The 21,180-nt window shown below is 34.4% G+C and overlaps 1 protein-coding gene and 1 long non-coding RNA gene across 4 annotated transcripts in view; one reads left to right on the top strand and one right to left on the bottom strand.

The window, feature by feature from the left end:
* Window positions 1-21,180, top strand: part of SHPRH (SNF2 histone linker PHD RING helicase) — a 94,467-nt gene that overhangs the window by 7,686 nt on the left and 65,601 nt on the right. For all 3 annotated transcript variants that reach the window (XM_077896121.1, XM_077896129.1, XM_077896139.1), the window contains exons 2-11: window positions 28-698; window positions 3,527-3,656; window positions 5,517-5,735; window positions 8,235-8,313; window positions 8,987-9,137; window positions 10,139-10,247; window positions 10,865-11,121; window positions 13,270-13,929; window positions 18,256-18,507; window positions 19,344-19,422. In XM_077896121.1, coding sequence (XP_077752247.1) covers window positions 60-698; window positions 3,527-3,656; window positions 5,517-5,735; window positions 8,235-8,313; window positions 8,987-9,137; window positions 10,139-10,247; window positions 10,865-11,121; window positions 13,270-13,929; window positions 18,256-18,507; window positions 19,344-19,422 — 2,575 coding nt within the window. In that variant the 5' untranslated portion in view covers window positions 28-59. The remainder of the gene's footprint in view (window positions 1-27; window positions 699-3,526; window positions 3,657-5,516; window positions 5,736-8,234; window positions 8,314-8,986; window positions 9,138-10,138; window positions 10,248-10,864; window positions 11,122-13,269; window positions 13,930-18,255; window positions 18,508-19,343; window positions 19,423-21,180) is intronic.
* LOC144312959 (uncharacterized) overlaps window positions 17,377-21,180 on the bottom strand; it is a 52,557-nt gene continuing 48,753 nt past the window's right edge. The window contains exon 6 of the long non-coding RNA XR_013378603.1: window positions 17,377-18,536. This is a non-coding gene — a long non-coding RNA (uncharacterized LOC144312959). The remainder of the gene's footprint in view (window positions 18,537-21,180) is intronic.

The raw sequence follows: 21,180 nt of genomic DNA, 5'->3' as shown, positions 1-21,180 counted from the left end.
TGCTTACTTGTTGCATTTGTCTCCTAGAGTTCACATTTGCTAACCAAGAAAACTTGAAAATGAGTAGCCGGAGGAAACGTGCTCCTCCAGTGAGAGTTGATGAGGAAAAACAACAGCAGCTTCATTGGAATATGCATGAAGACAGAAGAAATGAACCTCTCACCCTAACTGATGATGAGAACCCCTGCTCTGGTTCAGATTTCTCTTCTGCTCACTGCATCATCCTAGGTGATAGTCTAAAGGAAGAAGTGGCTCACAAAGATAAAAAGAGGTGTTCGGAGGCAGTGAGCATCTCAAAATCAAACGATAAAGAAGAGACTTGTGGCACTTTTTCTCCTTTGTCTATAAAGCTGAATATCGTGATTTCTCCCTATCACTTCGATAATTCTTGGAAGGCATTTCTAGGAGAATTAACTCTTCAGCTTCTTCCTGAACAGAGTTTAATTGAACATTTTTCTGAAAAGAGTTTTACACTGATGAGTTCAGAGTCAAGCGATCATTTCCTGATCTATGTTAATTCAGAATGTGAAGATGTAGAGAAGCAAGAAAAAGGACTCAATGAGCCAATTAGTACTTGTGACAAGGGTATTCGAGTGGAATCATCTTTCAGTGGTGAAATATTAGAAGATTTGGGGTGGCTACAAAAGAAGAGAAGAATAAAACTTTACCAAAAACCAGAAGGAAATCACATGATCAAGGTACTCAATTTTTATGGTGTCTCTTAAAGGTTCTTCTGTGTTGGGCAATCCCATTTTGAAGTTAACTTAGAAGGAAGGTCTAAAAGCCAGAAAAAAGCCTCTCATTAAGTTTCAAAGTGTACTTTATTTTGAGCTTTCAGTAACTGTAAAAAATGTATACTCTAGCTGATCATTTCCAGGCTGTCCTTTTTCAAGATACTCTTCCAGCTCTGCTCTCAGTGTCTTGTCATCTCTCCTTTTTCCTGTAGCAGTCCTTTAACCGTTGCCCTGCTTGCCTTTTCAACTCCATCTGCTTTGTCTCTGGATTAGTATAATGTGAATGAAATGAAATTCTGTTCTTCACTGCCTACAGAACCAAGTGTCATCCGGCACATAACTCTCTTCTTTGATAGGCCCTTTTCTACCTTTCCAGCCTCTTCTTTTATCACTCTGCTTTTTATTTTGTCCCAGAAATTCCAAATTGATTTATTTCCTACATGTTTTCTGGCCATATTTCTGCATCTTTGCTTTTGTTTAATGGTTCTCTGCCTGGTTTTTTCCCTTCCTTTTCCCTAATAACTCCTGGGCATTCTCTAATATTCAGCTCAGAGTTCACTTCTCTAGGGAGATCTTTTTGTAAATTTCATGGATTGTGTTACATGCCCTTTCCCCATAATACTCTATACACATTTGTTTTTACCATGACCACTTGTAGTGTACTTTCATTTTAGATTTTTCTCCTTCAGCAGACTACAACATCATTTATCTTCACAGCCTAGTAAAAGTCCTGATACTGAACAGATTTCGAGCAAATGAATGAGTAAATTTATAACTCATTTCAGGCTCTTCTATTTCCTAGCTAGTATCTTTATGTGACTCATTTAAATGCTCAAATTTCAGCATCTTTCTGTATAAAATATAAATAATAAACATTCTTTTTGCTTCATATAGTCATGTTGAGAATCAAGTGCATTGCTGTAAATAGATGTCCTTTATAAGCTATAAAGTAGGCTAATATGCCTTCAGGCCAAAGCTTGAAAGGAAAAGAAATTCTAAAATGTTAAATTCACTTTTGTTTAATTGAAATCTGTGTCTTGCGTTTCTTGCATTAAAAAGCAATTGTAGGGATCCCTGGGTGGCGCAGCGCTTTGGCGCCTGCCTTTGGCCCAGGGCGCGATCCTGGAGACCCGGGATCGAATCCCACATCGGGCTCCCGGTGCATGGAGCCTGCTTCTCCCTCTGCCTATATCTCTGCCTCTCTCTCTCTCTGTGACTATCATAAATAAATAAAAATTTTAAAAATTTTAAAAAAATAAAAAAAATAAAAAGCAATTGTAGGGCAGCCCCGATGGCCCAGCGGTTTGGTGCCGCCTTCAGCCTGGGGTATGATCCTGGAGACCCGGGATTGAGTCCCACGTCAGGCACCCTGCATGGAGCCTGCTTCTCCTTCTGCCTGTCTCTGTGTGTCTGTCATGAATAAATAAATAAAATATTAAAAAAAAAAAAAAACAGGTAGCCCGGGTGGCTCAGTGGTTTAGCGCCACCTTTAGCCCAGGGCCTGATCTTGGAGACAGGGAATCGAGTCCCACGTCGGGCTCCCTGCATGGAGCCTGCTTCTCCCTCTGCCTGTGTCTCTGCCTCTCTCTCTCTCTCTGTGTGTCTCTCATGAATAAATAAATAAAATCTAAAAAAAAAAAAAAAAAAAAAAAGCAATTGCATTGGTATACTTTCAGAATTGATAATAGGAAAGAAAACTTAGAAGCATTAGATTGTAATTAATTCTTCCCTGGAGAATGAAACTATGCAACCACTTACTCCCTTTCCTTGTTGATTGTGTGTGAGGAAATTGTGGCTCAGTGATAAGCATGTATATAAGAATTCGTGGCTTGTATATCTATTCTGCCCACCTTCCCCATGGACCAATCCTTGATCTATTCTGTTTTCTTATCCCAATTTTTATAAATATTTAAACGTTTATTGCGTTACAGTAAGCTAACTCTGGATGCATACAAGGCAGAGTACAAATAATAATTAAACATATTCTTTGTTACTCATTCCTAAATAATGCTGAGTTGGCTTCTTGTTCTTTAGGAAAAGAATATGAGCCTCTGTGTGATTATGGAATCAGGTCCAGGATAACGGAAATGAAAGAAAATGCATTTATTGAGTTATTTACCATTAGGAAGTTTTAAGATTGTATTATCTAGGCTATTTCATAGAGGCTTCTCTCCTATTGCAAGTAACAGCATTTGGTTTTAAATAAATCAATTACTTTGCCTGTTTTTTTAACTCTTAAACACTGATGCCAGTATTCAACTTCAAATATTTTGACTACAGAACTTCATACTGAATTGTTTTACAAGAATCAGGATATATTACATCAATCAAGATCTGTTTTCCTATACATTTTAGTGTTTGATCTAGTAATAGGTATTCCCAAGCCTAACTGCTTAAGAACCCTGGCATATGCGTCAGAATCTTCTGAGGGAATCTGCATTTTTAACCAACTTCACTGATTATTTTGATACTCATCAAGTTTGAAAATCATTGACTTGGTAAGTGGAATTGGTATTCTTATCACATTGTCCCAAGTTCAGTTCCAGTTTAGGAAGTATTTTTTTCTAGCAACTTGAATGGTGCATCTCACATAGTAGGCACTACATTTGTAGAATGAATTTGTTATTGAAGTTTTGAAATTTGTGAGGGAGATTTAGTAGGTATGTATCTAATGTTTGTGGAGCAAATACTGTAAATATGTTTAAAAACAGTAATGGTTAAAAATTTTTATGTCCTCATAAAGAATGTATAGGACTATTAAAACTATTTTTATGTTGATTAATTCTTTGTAGGTTGGAATTTATCTTTTGGAAGGTGGTCTAGCGAAACTGGACTTTTTGAGTGATGCAAATTCAAGAATGAAGAAATTCAATCAACTTATGAAAAGAGTGATGGAAAAGTTATACAATTTTGTTATTCCAGGTAAATTAAAAATTGCTGATACTTTAAGAATTGGGAGGTTTTCCCAAATCATATACATAATAAGCAGAAAAATGATAAACCATAATAAAATTAAACAATCTCTATAAAATCACTATCTGATAAAATTATATGTATCTGAAATGCCCCACTAATTTGTGTCTTTCCTTGCCAAATACTGAGCTTAGAGAAGTACCCAAGAAATATTTGCAGTCAGTAGTCAGAGTCTAAAGGATCTAAGCTGATTAGAATTTTTGCATCATCCTTGTGCTTTTATTTTGTCATGGCCAGAGATTCTTGGCTGGCCTTATTCCACCTCTCCTTTGCAGTCTGACAAATAATCTCAAGAGCCTGCTTCCCATAAAGACCAGTTAACTTTGCTACTGTTTCTTGGCAAGATGTTGCATCTTTGGTCAGGACTGCAGCTTCAGAGTTGTCTACCTTTGGTTCCCAAGGAGAGAGTGTGGATGGCTTGATGCAGCCCATCAACACTCCTGGAAAAACAGCTCAAACTCTCCAAGCCCTGCTCATGGTGGGTCAGCATTATTTCAGGTTCAAATTACAGAACATTTCATACTGGAATATTTGGGAAATCAGTTTCTAAGCTTGACCATTGAGTTGTTTCTTTAGTACATTCTTTTGCAAAGTTTCATAATACTAATAAAAGTAGGGGTGCTTGGCTGACTCATTTGGTAGAGTATGCAACTCTTGATCTCAGGGTCATGAGTTCAAGCCTCATGTTGGGTGTGGAGCCTACTTAATTAAAAAAAACTAAAAAAATAAATCATTTTGTATATTGACTTAAAAGAAGGAAAATCTCTGGTTTCAGAATTGGAAGGGATGCTTTTAAGTACATCTGGAATTTTTAAGGTTATGGTAAGAATTATTCTGCCTTTTAAAAATAATACAAATTGAACTTTCTTTTTTTCAAAGAAAAACTTAAATTTAGTTATCAGTACTAGAATACACAAGTATAGTAAAAGTGTGAAATAACCTAACATAAAACTAGACATTAATTATAAAATCTTGAAAATCTTGTATGGCATATTTTTTGTTGAAAAAAGCAAATTATGTATTTTGTGATACAGTCTTCACTCTATGGCATGTGAAGTGCATTCTGTAAAAGTGTAGATAGGCCTTTTTGGAACAGTTCGGAAGTAAATCATAAGCTAAAGTGGGTTTGTACAGTTATTCAAGATTTTGAATTTTTGTTCATGTTATAGTAGGCACCAGTCTTCTTCCAAATGGCAGTCATGCCCAACAAATGTATCTGATATTTTTACAAATTTGTATTAGTGGTTTAAGCAATTATCTCCTAGTTGGCTTCTGCTGCTACCAAATGCCTGTCCTTTTTTAGCATAAGAAATAAAATGGGAAAAATTATGTCTGCATATGGATTTTTTATGTTAAGATGTAAAAGTGAAATAAATTATCCTTTTATAAACTGCAAAAGATATTCACATTCAAATGTTTATTAAATATCTACAATGGGCAAAGCATGTGCTAGCTGCTCTGACAAGCTATAAAAACAAAAGACAGCCTTTGCATTACAGTTCAGTGCACAAGGGAAAAATACAAATAAATGACTGCACTGTCAGATTGATTGCAATCTATCGCTATATCCAAAGTAGAAGAATGTTACATGAAACAGAGGAGAACATTAGTTCTAACCAAGGGAAAAAAAGAAAGAAAAAGCCATGGAAAAGGTTGAACTATCTTGAAGGGTGGATTTTTGATCAGTGAAGAATTTAGGTAGGGCCTTCCAGTCCCAGAGATGGAAAACTACATAGTAGAATAAAAATTGCTTATAGTTTCAAGAGGTAGATTGGGTTATTTTGAGTATATTTATTGTTGGATATACAGATGTGTTGGAAGAGGATGAGGAAGAGTCAGAGAGTGAGCCAGAGGGACAGGAGATTGATGAACTCTATCAGTTTGTGAAGCAAACACATCAGCAAGAAACACAGTCCATCCAAGTGGATGTCCAGCATCCTGCCTTGATTCCTGTGTTGAGACCATACCAGAGAGAGGCTGTCAATTGGATGCTACAACAAGAGCATTTCAGAAGTGCTCCTACTAATGGCAAGTATAAGATGCTTAAAGAAAGGCAAATTGATCATAGAGAGATAATTGGGATGGGGGATATTGTTAAGCAAATCATATTGAAACAGTAGAATGGGTTTTACTATGAACAAAATGATAGCTTAAGAAATTCTTTAAAATTAAAATCTAGAGAAATTAATTTGTGGGTTCCCTCATCTGTAAGTGTTTGAACTAATTTTTCCTACCCTGATTGGAATTTTTAAAAACCAATACATTTTTTATATGTCTTTCCAACTAAGAATTGCTTTTGGAACCTGATCAGATGGGAATCTTGCTAATTATCTGCAAGAGGCTTCATAATTCAATGATGGATATTAGCAACAGAAAGCAAATTTACCAAAGTGGGAGAATGATGTGTAACTAATTTTTCTGGGTTTGCATTTATATTCTTTGCTCCACAAAATAAATAATAAAATCTTATCTGTTAAGTGTTTTCCTTAAAGTAAATTTATGGGAGTCATTTATACCACTTCTTTATTCATTATCTTTAAAGAGACAGGTACCAGGTGAGGTTTTTTTTTTTTTTGTATGATTCTAGGAAGTGAAGTATCAACTGTATCTCTTTCTTTCTGTACAGATTTATTTTAATGATGGATAGCTCTTATTTCTCCCATAGGATCTAGTTTGTACTTTTTTATCCAACAAAATTCTTTTTTTTTTTAATTTTTAATTTTGGAAAATAATATCCATTTATAGTCAAAATTTCTTCCCACTCCCCCTCATTCCATACTCTAAATTATTCTGAAGTAACCATTTCATATATCACTTAATCTGGTAATATTTCAGTTTATTTTATTAAAACAAAGGATTCCTTTAAAACAGATATAAAATATATATCTTATAATGGCTTTTTAAACCCAGTAATTTCTTAATATCACTTAATCTCTCCCTTCTATACCTTCCTTTCTTCTCCCCTTTCTCTCTGTTTCTCTATTTCTTTTTCTATCTTATAATTTATTCAGATCTGAAACCATGTAACATTCATACATTGGAATTAGTTGTTGTCTCTTAAATTTCTGTAATCCATAGATTTTTATCTCTTCACATTCTGTATTTTTACTTAAAATTTATTCATTGAAGAAATTGTTAGGTCTGAGGTGTGCCACAGACTATTTGTTCTTCAAAATGAAATAACTTTTCTTTAAGTAATTAAGATATAACTTACAGTAAAATGCACAGACCTTAAGGGCACAGTTTGATAAATTTGCACAAATCTGTGCATCAGTGTCTCCAGTGACCCAGTTAAGACATAGAACGAAATTTCCTCAAAAGCCACTAGCCATCCCTGCCTCTTAAGACTTGAAATGGCTGTCTAAATTATGTGTTTTAAGTTTAAAATATATATCAGGTTTCAAATAGTACAAAAGAGGATGCCAAACATCTCACTAATAATTTTTATATTGATTACATGTTGAAGTGATAATATATTGGTTATATTAGGCTAAAAATTTATTAAAATTGACTTTACCTATTTCTTTTATGTCTGTTTTACAATGTTGACATGAAATATTTCTGTCACTCCAGAAACTTCCCTCATGACCCAGTCAGTTCTCCTACTTCAGCCCCTTCAGGAGGCAACTACTGCCATCATAAGTTAGTTTTGCCTGTTTTTGAAACAGTAAATAGTTTGGCCAAATATGGACACCTGAGGCAGGAGAGAAATTGACATCTTTCAACATAATGTTTTTGAGATTCAACTATGCTGCATGAATCAGTAATCCATTCTTTTTCTCCACAGAATGCATTTTCTTGATTCAGTCTCATGTGTCATTTAATAGTTATGTTCCCTCTGGCTCCCATAAATTGAAGCTTTTTATCTTTTAATTTTTCATTTTATAAAAGCTATATATCTTTATTTGTACTTCATCTATTAATCCCTAAAGAAGGCAACAAAAAATTACTTGCTGTTTCACTGGTAGGTAGAGACATACTTCCTAATTTGGCAGTTGATTTAAATGACTTAAAATATTAAGGGAAAGGATAGTGAAAGATTTTGATTGAAATACATTCTCTACTTCAGTGTCTTAAGATACCTTTTCCTCAGTTAAGTAAGCTGTTCCTCTCAGCCCATGTAAAACGTTAGGTCTGATTTAGGTTAATGTACTAACCCACTAGCATATGTCTGTTGAGTTATTTAAAAACTCAGGCAACTTCTTGAAAGATTTATAAAGGATAAGCTACTTTCCTTTATTGGGTAGGAATTGGTCACTTATACTAGTTTTCTTTTCCTGTTAATCCTCTATGATTTACTACACTTTGTTTTTCTGTCTTAACACTTTATATAGAAAAATACTGGTGTCTAAAGCAAAGGAAGAATAATTGTAAGAAAAATATCTGAAGAAAAGAATGAGATCCTAACCTTTTCCAGGTGTATGTGACTTTCAAGGGTGTCCTGACTGCTAACTTATTTTTATTTTAATGTGATTAGCAGAAGAGAAGACAAACAGAAACTTTTCTCATGGTTATATTTTTCTTTAGAAAATGCCTTGCACTTCTTATGGCGTGAGATTGTTACACCTGAGGATTTGAAACTCTACTACAATCCATATACAGGCTGGTAAGACAAATTTCTTGTGCTTGGTATTAAAAATAAATATTATGAAAACCTGTTTGAGATTGGTAGTATATGTCTTTAGTTTTGACAATAACTTTAAGAAGGAATACTAAGTTAAAGTCCTGTTAGACTTCATATCTTTACTTTTTTTATAAGTAGAACAAATAGAAATTAATAGTAATTTTCATTTTTCAGTAAATGAATGCTATATATAATAGACTTAAGATGCTTAGTTATTGACATTCAAAGAGATGATAATTTTAAGTGAAAATGTTATCTTACAGACCAATTTTTATATTTTCATTATTAATTTCTATTATAAAAGCCTTAGGAATCATTAAATATAATAACATAATGGGTGAATCAGTAGTTATTGGCCTCTTTTTTTATTCACAGACACAAAAGAAAGCAGACATGTTTCCTGTTATTTATAGGAGAGAAAAAAATGATGGGCATTTACCAGTACCACTCCTGTTTCTACAGACTTAGTTGTCAGCTCGGGTAGTTTTTTGATTACCACAGTTCTTTATTTATGACCTAGGGTTTCAGATTGCTTCACCCTAAGATATATTTTAAAGAAAACTTAGACTTTTATGGATTTCTTCCAGTTTTCTTTAGGAATAGTGTAATTTTTACTTAGATTCCTGTGATATGTTTTTCTTGTTTTTTCCTTTAGCATCATCCGTGATTACCCAAATGCTGGGCCACAGTTGCTTGGTGGAATCTTAGCAGATGAGATGGGTCTCGGAAAGACAGTGGAGGTTTTGGCTCTGATTCTGACACATACTCGACAAGATGTCAAACAAGATGCTCTCACTCTTCCTGAGGTAGGAGGAGTACTGTAGTGCTGAGAAAGCAGGGGACATATGTTCTCAAAGAGCATCATATGGCGAACATTTGCTTGGCACTTAAGCCAGCACTTTCAGTTTACTTTGAGGCTAATGATTTTTACAAGTTATTAGTTAACTTCAAGTGGGCACAGATAATAGGATGTTTGTGACCTGGCAGGGTTTTTGTAAGTGATATTGGCCAACTAGGAAAGGGATATGCTCTCTTAGGAAAGTACTGTGAGTTCATTGAATATTTTGCCAGTACTACAAGCTTCCATATTACCACTAAATATTTTTGAGTGATTTGTTTTTAATTGTACAGATCTCAGATATGTAAATCATAGAATCTAATGATTGATTAATAGATTGCTAAATGAATCAAACTCTTAAGTCCTCATTCCAAAATATATAATTGTGTTTAAAAATATAAATTTTAGAGTTTATGAGGGTGCCCCGAGACAAATGTAGCTCATAATTTCAAATAAGCAGATCTAAAATCAACACACTAGTTAAGGACATAACTGATTACTTGTAGGGCCCATGGTGCTCACAACTTTAATGATAATGTGATCTTCTGATAGGGTCAGATTTGCAAAGTTAAAGTTAACTTTATAGATTTGAGTATGGAATAGAAAATATCTATTTAATTGTAAAAAAGAAAAATGTTAGAATATATAGTTTTAATTGTCGGTAACTTCTATATTAATTCCATACTTAAACAAGCCTTTAAAAGGTAATTTTAGAAGTTCTACACTTAACATTTGGGTAATTTAAGATAATATAACAGTTTTTAAAAGTGATGGCCAGCAGTAAGCCCTGAGATATTAGAAAAAAAAAAAAAAAAAAAAGGTTTGTATGTATGAATAGCATTCTAGCTCTTTCATCATTTTTTTACAACTCTCTTGCATCTCCTTAGTAGAAGGAGGGTTAATTTTAATAAGCAATCCCAATTACTGAAAACAAAGCACTGTGTGACTACTGAATGTTGTTTATATCAGGGAAAAGTGGTGAATTATTTCATTCCATCACATTATTCTGGAGGAAAAGTAAAAAACACAGAAACCCAGAATATGGAATTTGAACCAAAAGAAAAAGTTCAGTGCCCCCGTAAGTATGAAATCTTTAAAGAAAATACCTTTTTTACAGTCATCTTTGTGATAGTTCTTTCATTCCTTGTATAGAGCTATATTGTAATTGTTATGAATTGTTTTCATAGTCATTTATACTTTGTATAAATGGAGTCAATTACAAGTCTTAACAAAAGTAAAGATTTATTCTTTCATTTGATTGATTTTTTTTTTAGTCTAGATAGTTCTTATTCAGTCTTTTATATTTGAATTTCTTAATCTTACAGTTTAATCCAGGTTTTGTTTATTCTCAGTCATAGTTACTTCAAATTCTTCTAGCAAATGATTATTTCCCTTAAGTAGCATATATATATAGATAATTGTGAGAGGTTTTTTAAAATACAATTTTAAATGATAGTTGCTTTCTAAGGTTAACAAATTAAAGAATAATTCTTCCTTAAGTTATTTCTATAATAATTTATTAATGTGTTGAGATAAACTTATTACATATTCTTCAAAATGATGATACACAAGCAATATATCTCCAATAAATCTTTGCTTTATATTTTCTCAACTTAGTTCTCAATGCATTTAACTGTGTTCTGTTCTTTTGATTTTAATTATTTTGACTGAGTTAACATATCCTTTTGCATATAGCTACACGTGTGATGATCCTGACAGCTGTGAAAGAAATGAATGGAAAAAAAGGAGTTTCCATCCTTTCCATCTATAAATATGTCAGTTCTATATATAGATATGATGTTCAGCGGAACAGGAGTCTTCTGAAACGGATGCTGAAATGTTTAATTTTTGAAGGTCTTGTGAAACAGATCAAAGGCCATGGTTTTTCTGGAACTTTTACATTGGGGAAGAATTACAAGGAAGAGGATATATATGATAAAACAAAAAAGCAGGTAACAGAACATTTGTTAAGTTGCTGTATGTGATGCCTTATAGAAGGCATTGAATAGATCCCATTTGATACTGAGGCTCTTAGACACTAAAGGTAAAAAACAAACTAAAATAATCACATATGGCTGTGACTTATCTTTTCTACTTCCTGAATATAAGTTTCACCAGAGTAGAACTATTATTTTGGTTACTAAGCCCAGAGAAGAGTGCTTGGCACATAGCAAATAACCAATAAATATTTACTGGATGAATTATATTAGTGGGTTAAGCATATTATAGAGTTTAAAATAACTCTAAAGAATATATTTTTTAAAGAGAAAAAAAAATAAGTTAAGCAGATCTATCCTCATCATGCTGTTGTCAGCAGTTAAAAACATCTGTAGTTTAAAAATATTAGATACCTTACATTTGCTTAGCTCTTTATATACATTTTCAGTTTTTTATATAAATTCTTATTTTTCTCATATCATCTTAGGAAATTTTTACATTTTGTTATAAAATTGCTTTTTGGGGCTCTTAATTTCAAATTTGCATTTAAAAAATTGGTTACATAGCTATTAAATCAGGTAAAGGGGGCTTGACTGAATCAATCAGAATAGCGTGAGCATTGGATATAGAGATTACCATAAATAAATGAATGAATAAACTAACTTTTTTTTTTTTTAATATTTTATTTATTCATGAGAGAGACAGAGAGAATGGCAGAGGCACAGGCAGAGGGAGAAGCAGGCTTCATGCAGGGAGCCTGATGTGGGACTCAATCTCGGGTCTCCAGGATCAGGCCCTGCTGAAGGCAGGTGCTAAACCACTGAGCCACCCGGGCTGCTCAATAAACTAACTTTAAATAAATAAATCAGATAAAGACTAATACAATAAGTCAAAGTTTAGGACAACCAGCTTGTCTACTCTGAAAGAAATGGCAGATTAAAAAGTTCACTTTCTGGAGTAGAGATTACCATAAATAAATGAATGAATAAACTAACTTTATTTTTTTTAATATTTTATTTATTATGAGAGAGACAGAAGACAAGAAAAGTTCACTTTCTGGAGTAGAGATTACCATAAATAAATGAATGAATAAACTAACTTTATTTTTTTTAATATTATTATTTATTTATGAGAGAGACAGAAGACAAGAGAGACAGAGAGAGAGGCAGAGGCACAGGCAGAGGGAGAAGCAGGCTCCCTGCAAGGAGCCCAATGCATGACTCAATTCTCGAACTGGGATTACACCCTGAGCCAAAGGCAGATGCTCAACCGCTGAGCCACCCAGGCATCTCAAAAGGAAAATCTTCAATTAAAACCATTCATTTAATTTTAAGTGTTCCAACTCCTCTGTTCCTCTCCTCAGTTCTTTTTTTTTTTTTTTTTAAGATTTTATTTATTTATTCATGAGAGAGAGAGAGAGAGAGAGCCATCCAGGGATTCCCCAATCTCAGTTCTTATATCACTTCTAGGACACTATTGCTAGCGCCTACCTCTCCGTCAAAGCCCCTCTGTTACATACCCTCTTACACATTCCTATACCATCGTTTCACTTGTTATTATTCTCCCATTTCCAATTGACCCCTTCGGAGACCACGAGTTAAGTATTTCTCATATTTGTATCCCCAGCATCTAGCACTATACCTGGCACAGAATTGGCATTCAGTAAATAATTTCAGGAAGGGACACCGGTAGAAAGGAGAAAAAAGGAATTTATTTGCTAATTGTAGTAACTAGTAGATTAATTTTCACTTTCTTTTTTTTTTTTTTTTTTTTTTTTTAATTTTCACTTTCTTTAAATGCTATGTCTTAGTGCTTGGTATGTTTATAATGATCCTAGTTTGTCTATTTATGTATTATAAAAACTACAGTCTTCTATTGGTTTAGACAAACTATAAATTATAAGAAGTTAATTTCAATATACTACCTTTCTAATTTTTATTGTCTTCAAATTTTACTTTACCATAATGGAGCCTCCCTTTTTTAGACCTAGAGAGTACAGAGGGCGGATTGAAAGCCACTGATCAGGAATGATTCTCCTCTGGGAAAATGGTAGCAAAGAATGACTATTGGGCTTTTATGGAAAACTTATAAGTAAGGTTGGGAATATAATTTCAGAAATGTAATCATGTTGAAATCAATTAATTAAATAATATTTTCCTTAGGCAGTAGGGAGTCCAAGGAAAATTCAGAAAGAATCCAGAAAATCAGGGAGCAAAGACACAGATTCTGAATACTTGCCATCAAACACATCTGATGATGATGATGATCCTTACTATTATTATTATAAGGCTCGGAGAAATCGTAGTAAATTCAGGAAAAAGCCTGTTACATCCACAAAAAAGGGAAAAGGTCAGCCTAATATCAATCTCAGTTCACAAGATCACTGTCCAGCTACCAATGACTCTGGAATTACCGATGTTACCACATCTAAAAGTGCATGTATCTTTGAAGGCAAGCAAGAACATGCAGCTGAGGACCAAGCTGAATCTCTAAACCCTGCTGATGGTGATGTGCCGCAATCTACTATCTTGAGTCCCTGTAATTCCTCTGATTATCGCTTTGAATGCATATGTGGTGAACTTGACCAAGTAGACCGTAAACCTCGTGTTCAGTGCCTGAAATGCCATCTGTGGCAACATGCAAAATGTGTGAATTATGAAGAGAAGAATCTGAAGATTAAACCTTTTTACTGTCCCCACTGTCTTGTTGCAATGGAGCCAGTATCAACAAGAGCAACTCTGATCATCTCGCCCAGTTCCATCTGTCATCAGTGGGTGGATGAAATCAACAGGCATGTGAGGTCATCATCTCTTCGAGTCTTGGTAAGGCAGTTTGGGCTCTTGAAAGGGATAGGAAAATGTCAGTTTTTGCTTCCTTGTGATAAGTTTCATAATCTTTGTCACTTTGTTCTTTATCCCAAAAATTAACTTAAATAGATAATATGAGGTCAGAACTTGAAAAGGAAAACGAGAAATGAAAATGAAAGAGTGGATTCTATATTCTTGTCTGACATCAGGCATTTTGAGTGAAAAGATGTGAAAGCTTTTGAAAAAATTCATCATGTAAACAAAAAAGACTTCATGTATGCATTTATACTCTCAGACAGAAATGCAGTCCAAAGGCACCATTGTGTTAACAGTAGCTACTTGTCTGATCTCTACCTCTTAGCTCCAGAATCATCTTCTGAAGCCTCACCGTATCTGTAAAATAAGAATTTACTCATTCAACAGTTATTGAGCACCTACAATATACTAAGAATTGTGCTAAGTTCTAAAAATAGTACACCCTCACATACTTTGAAGATTAAATGATTTGATAAAAAGTGCTGGTACATAGTACGTTGTAATTTACTAATGTTAGTATTTCTTTTTTTATTGAAGTATAACTGACATACAGTGTTCTATTAATTTTAAGTATGTAACAGTGAATTGACAATTCTATATGTTAAGCTATACTCAACATGAGAAGTGTAGTTATCTGTCACCATGCAATGTTATTACAGTATTATTGATTATATTACCTATACTCTATTTTTCATCCTGGTGACTTATATATCTTAGAACTAGAACTCTGGGGCAGCCTGGGTGGCTCAGTGGTTCAGCGCTGCCTTCAACCCAGGGTGTGGTCCTGTAGACCTGGCATCGACTCCCGTATCAGGCTCCCTGCATTCAATGGAGCATGCTTCTTCCTCTGCCTGTGTCTGTGCCTCTCTCTCTGTTTTTTTTTTTTTTTTTCTCTCTCTCTCTCTATGTCTCTCATGAATAAATAAATCATAAAAAAAACCTTTAAAAAAAAAGGACTAGAATTCTGTACTTCTTAATTCCTATTTCACCCACCCCCTCAATTCCCTCTGCTCTGCTAACCACCAGTTTGTTCTCGCTATTTATACTTTATGTTTATTCATTTGGTTTTTTAGGGTTCCACATATAAATGATATATGGGTTTATCTTTCTTTCTCTGACTTACTTCATCAGGCCTAATACCTCGAGGCTCATATTGTCACAAATGGAAAGATCTTACTCTTTTTTATAACTAATATTCAACTGTATATTTTTATACACCATATCTTTTTTATCTATCCATCTGTCAGTGAACACAGGTTGCTTCCATAACTTGGCTATTGTAAATAATACTGCAATAAACCTAGGGGTGACTATATTTTCAAATTAGTGTTTTCATTTTCTTTGGGTAAATAGTGGAATTACTGGATCATATAGTATTTCTGGGTTTGTTTGTTTGTTTTAAAGATTTTATTTATTCATGAGACACAGAGAGAGGCAGAGGGAGAAGCAGGCTCCATGCATAGAGCCCGACACAGGACTCGATCCCAGGTCTCCAAGATCCCGCACGGGGCTGAAAGCGGCACTAAACTGCTAAGCCACCCAGGCTGCCTCTTTTTTAATTTTGGTGGGAACTTTCAAACTATTTTCTACAGTGGTTGCAGCAGTTTACATTCCCACCCACAGTGCACTAGAGAATTTCCTCTTCTCCATATCTTCACCAATGCTTGTTTGTTCTTATCTTTTTGATACTAGCCATTCTGACCAGTGTGAGGTGATACCTCCTTGTTTGATTTGCATTTCTGTTCTAGTGATGTCGAGCATCTTTTTTATGTGTCTGTTGGCCATCTGTATATCTTCTTTGGAGAAATGTCTGTTCAGATCCTCTGCCTATTTTTTAATCATATCTTTTTTTTTTTTTATGTCAAGCTACATAAGTTCTTTATATATTTTGGATATTAACTCCTTAATGGATATATCACTTGCAAATATCTTTCCCATTCACTGGATTGCCTTTTTGGTTTTTTTTTTAAATATTTTATTTATTTATTAACGAAAGAGAGAGAGAGAGGCAGAGACACAAGCAGAGGGAGAAGCAGGCTCCACGCAGGAGCCCGACATGGGACTCGATCCCGGGTCTCCAGGATCAGGCCCTGGACTGAAAGCGGCGCTAAACCGCTGAGTCACCTGGGCTGCCCTGCCTTTTTGTTTTGATGGTGTTCTTTGCTGTGTGTAAGGTTTCTATTCTGCTTCAGTGTCAGTAGTTTACTTTTGTTTTTGTTTCCCTTGCCTGAAGTTGCCAGACCAACTTCTAAGAGGTGACTGCCAGTGTTTTGTTTTAGGAATTTTATGGTTTCAACTCTCACATTTAGATTTTTATTTCATTTTGAGTTAATTTTTATATGGTATAAGAAAGTGGATCGCTTTTATTTGTTTGCATGTAGCTGTCCAGTTTTCCCAGCACCCATTTATTGAAGATACTATCTTTTCTCCATTGTATATTCTTGCCCTTTTATCATAGATAAACTAACCATATAAGTATGGGTTTATTTATGGGCTGTCTTGTTCCATTGCTCTTTGTATTTCTTTTTGTGTCAGTACCGTACTCTTGACTACTACAGCTCTTGAAGTATATCTTGAGGTCGAGGATTGTGATACGTTCAGCTCTTGCAGGATTGCTTTGACTATTCAAGGCTTTCTGTGGTTCCATACCAGTTTTGAGGATTATTTGTTCTAGTTCTGTGAAAAAATGCTATTGGTATTCTGATAGGGATTGCACTGAATCTGTAGATTGCTTTGGGTACTATGGATATTTTAACAATATTAATTTTTTTAATGCATAAGCATGGTTTATCTTTCCGTTTGTGTATTTCATCTTTAGTTTTTGTCTTCAGTGTCTTACAGTTTTCAGATAATAGGTATTTTACCTTCTTGGTTAAAATTATTTCTAGTATTTTTTTCTTTGTGATATAATTGTAAAAGTGATCATTTTCCTAATTTCTCTTTCCTAATTAGGATCTTTTCCTAATTTCCTAATTATTAGTGTATAGAAGTACAACAGATCTCTGTATATTAATTTTGTATCCTGTAACTTTACCGAATTCACTAATTGGTTCCGATAGTTTTTAGGTGGAATCTTTAGGGTTTTCTATATATATACAATTATGCCATCTGATAATAGTGACAGTTAAACTCCCTTCTTAATAATTTGGACCAGTTAGAGTGCCTTTTATTTCTTTTTCTCATCTGATTGCTGCAGCTAAGACTTTCAGGACTATGTTGAATAAAAGTGGTGAAAACAGATACCCTTGTCATACTCTTGACCCTAGAGGGAAAGCTTTCAGTTTTTCACCATTGAGTACAATGTTAGCTGTGTGTTGTCATATACGGTCTTTACTATGTTGAGATATGTTTCCTCTAAACCCATTTTGTTGAGTTTTGAGGGTGGTTTTTTTTTTTTTTAAGATTTTTATTTATTTATTCATGAGACACATTGCGAGAGAGAGAGAGAGAGAGAGAGAGAGAGGCAGGCAGAGACACAGGCAGAGGGAGAAGCAGAGTCCATGCAGGGAGCCCGATGTGGAACTCGATCCCGGGTCTCCAGGATCACGCCCTGGGCCGAAAGCAGGTACTAAACCACTGAGCCACCCAGGCTGCCCAAGTTTTGAGTTTTTGATGTTCATATTCTTCACTCCCTTTGTTCTTTCCACACAAATGTTACTTAAGGTTTTCGATATTTCAGCTACTGCTTATAGACATGGAAAAAGAATATAGTAATAAGTAAAACACCCATCTGTGCCCTTGAGGAGCTCTGTTTGGTAAGGTAGATAGCCCTTGCTTTGAATCTAGACTCTGCCAGTTTTGAGCAAGAAACTTGATGTTTCATATGTGTAGGATAGGAGTAATAACAACTACGAACAAGATTGTTATTGAAGATAAGAGTTAAAGCTTAGCATGGTGTCCGAAATATAAAAGATATTCAGTAAATTATAGCTCTTACTGTTCTACTTCTTCATACCTTTGTATGCACTACCTACCTTTTCTTCTTGCTCCCCCTGGGAGAACTCCTAAGTGTTCTTCAACATCCACCTCAAATTTTCACTCCTCTCTGAACTTACCTTCTCAGCTCCAACATTGGTCTTTCCACTGTGCTACCACTTTTACTTCTGTTACATTTCCTTTCACATTGCTTATGTCATTGGTCTTCCACCCTAAAATGTATCTTTCTCTAGGCATATGGAGAATATATCTCATAGCGTGTCTGGTACTAAACAAATAGAGCTCAGTAAAGATATAAAGGAATGAATATTTTAGTTATCTTTGATGAGCCTTTCTGCAATAATTCTATCTGTGGTGATTATTTCCTAGGTATACCAAGGAGTGAAGAAAGATGGTTTTTTACAACCTCATTTTTTGGCTGAACAGGATATAGTTATCATTACCTATGATGTCCTTCGTTCAGAACTAAACTATGTAGATATCCCACACAGCAATAGTGAGGATGGACGTCGCTTACGGAACCAGAAGCGCTATATGGCCATTCCCAGCCCCCTAGTAGCTGTGGAGTGGTGGAGGATCTGCCTTGATGAAGCCCAGATGGTTGAATGTCCTGCTGTGAAAGTGAGCATTTCTGCAGAATCTTATGAGCACTGGGGAAGAAAAAAGAAGAGATTGGGGAAACTGTCCATAAAAAATTTAATAATTTAAGTGTAATTAACCCACAATACTGATATTGGCAAAAAGTTTGCTATTAAACGCAATACATTTGCTTTTCTGTTGTTCCATGAATTTCATAACCCTTAGGAATTATTTTGGTACTAGGTGAATTATTGCTTTATATGCAGAGCCTATGTGTATTTCAGTAAGATGGCAGTTTATGTGTGGTGCAGATGAAAGTAAACTCTGTTTAGGGACTTTTCTAAGCATTTCTGCTAAGTGGAAAGCTTATCATTATAGGTCCTGATAGTTTTGGGCCAAAGTTAACCGGCAATTTTTTATCAGAGAGACCATATCATAACAGACTATGCTACTTTAGAATGCAGAGTATTGATTCAGCTTTTGTTCATCATATATCTTTATTCTGTCTTCTTTGGCCAGTTTGTAACCTGAACTCAATTTATGAATGGTATCTATTAGTACATTTAGTCCACATCTGAAGAATGGAGTGTCTTAGGGGATGTATCGGTCATTCAGGGAGGCTTTTCATTCTACACAAACTTGAACTACTCTTCCTCTTTTGAGGAGGGCACATGGCAGCTTGTTACTAATGGGAGCCACTACTAGAAGATGACCCATTCATTTTGACATTTAACTTTGAGTGTGATAGCTGTTAAATAAGAGTGAATATGTTTGACCTGAAGCATAGCTTTTCATGGACTGCTCTCAGGAGTAAGCATATTCCTGATTTGCCGTCTTTTTTTTCTTTTCTTTTTTATTTCATATTTCTCTCTCATTAGGCTGCAGAAATGGCTCAGCGCTTGAGTGGGATTAATCGCTGGTGCATCAGTGGCACTCCAGTGCAAAGAGGATTGGAGGGTAATGTGTGCTTTCCTCACATTTGGCATGTATTTTTAAAGCTTGCTTTTTTTTGAAGAAAATATATGTTTAACCTATGTTAAAATCCTTACTTAAGTGATGTACATATATTTATATTTAATTCCTAGTGGTCTCAAGCATTTATCTTTTTAAATGAAATTGAGGGGTTTTTGTTTTTATCTATGAGGACAGATACACCATGAGTAGTCCCATAGTCATAAGTCAAACAGTCATTGTGCCCTCCTCAGCAGGTCTAAAGATGCAGGTCTAAATTGAAGTCAGAGTTCCAAAGCAGTAAGTACAAAACAGAAAGAGCCTAACAAGGGAGAGAAGAGAGGGAAAAGGAATTAATTTCAATTGGCTCTATCTACAAAAATAAGGATCATGATTTTCATTGGCTGATCCATAAAGAGTGGGATCACAATTTTATTAATTGTAAGAGTTATAAAAGTTCATAGCTTTCTAATATCGCCTCATACACTTAGACCATTATTCCTTCAACTGTTCCTCTTGGGCATTTAGATTGTGTCAGGTTCTCCTCCACTCCCACATGCACGTTGTAACTCTTGCCTCTACATTCATCTTATCCATATAACTTAACTTTTTCTGTAAAACAGATGTTGCATTACAAATTTCATTCAAGTTGTGAATATTTAAAACTAGAAGTTGTATTAAATGTTGTTTTAGATAATAAATTTTCAGAAAAGCTGTTATTAAAATGTGGTTATAAAATGTAGATATTCTTGAAGTCCTGTGGCAAATGTTCATCCTCAAAACTTATGTTTCTTTTTAAAAAAAATTTACTGAAATTCAGGTTTTTATACATTGTTTTCAACAAGTTAACTTACCATTTTTTTTAACTTGCCATTTTTTAAGATAAAAATATCAGTATTCATTACTATGATCTGAAAAACTAATTTTTAAATTATTTTTAGGGGCAAAATGTTTTCTAGGAAGATCTTAACTATGTGTTTAAATATTTGCATAATTTATCAATAATATCACGCTAATTAAAAGGCCAAATTTAGTGGTCTGCTACTACATTTGGAAATTGCCCAAATTTTAAGTGTTTAGTTTTAATAAGATTTTATTAGGCTCAAAAGTTAGCTGAGAGGGTACAAGAAAAAGAAAATGACTGTCAGAGTTACATTTTTCTAATTTTAACATTGAAAGAATATAACAGTAATTCCTCAGTTTCCTGGTTAGGTTATTTTGGATACATAAGGTATTGACAGGTATTTAAGCACTTACACCATGTAACAAATTCTTGAGTAATTTTTTTTAATTCCAGTATAATTATCATATAGTGTTATATTAGTTTTAGGTGTACAGTGTAGTGATTCAGTATTTGTATATATACATTGCTCAGTGTTCATCACAGTAAGTGTACTCTTAATCCCCTTTACCATCTCACTCATCCCTCCACCCACCTCCCCTCTGGTAACTATCAGTTTATTCTCTATATTTAAGAGTCTGTTTTGTTGTCTTTTTTTTCTTTGTTCATTTGTTTTGTTTCTTAAATTACACATAGGAGTTAAATCCTATAGTATTTATCTTTTTCTGACTTATTTCACTTAGCATTATATACCCTCTAGATCCATTCATGTTGTTGCATGTGGCAGGATTTCATTCTTTTTTATGGCTGAGTAATATTCCAGTGTATATATTACATCTTCTTTATCCATTCACCCACCTATCAATGGACACTTGAGTTGCTTCCATAATTTGGCTGTTGTAAATAATCTTGCAATAATGCAG

Source organism: Canis aureus, chromosome 1 (assembly GCF_053574225.1).
Source record: "Canis aureus isolate CA01 chromosome 1, VMU_Caureus_v.1.0, whole genome shotgun sequence".
NCBI lineage: Eukaryota > Metazoa > Chordata > Mammalia > Carnivora > Canidae > Canis > Canis aureus.
The sequence above is the reverse complement of the archived record's forward strand: the minus strand, read 5'-3'. Positions and strand labels throughout refer to the sequence as shown.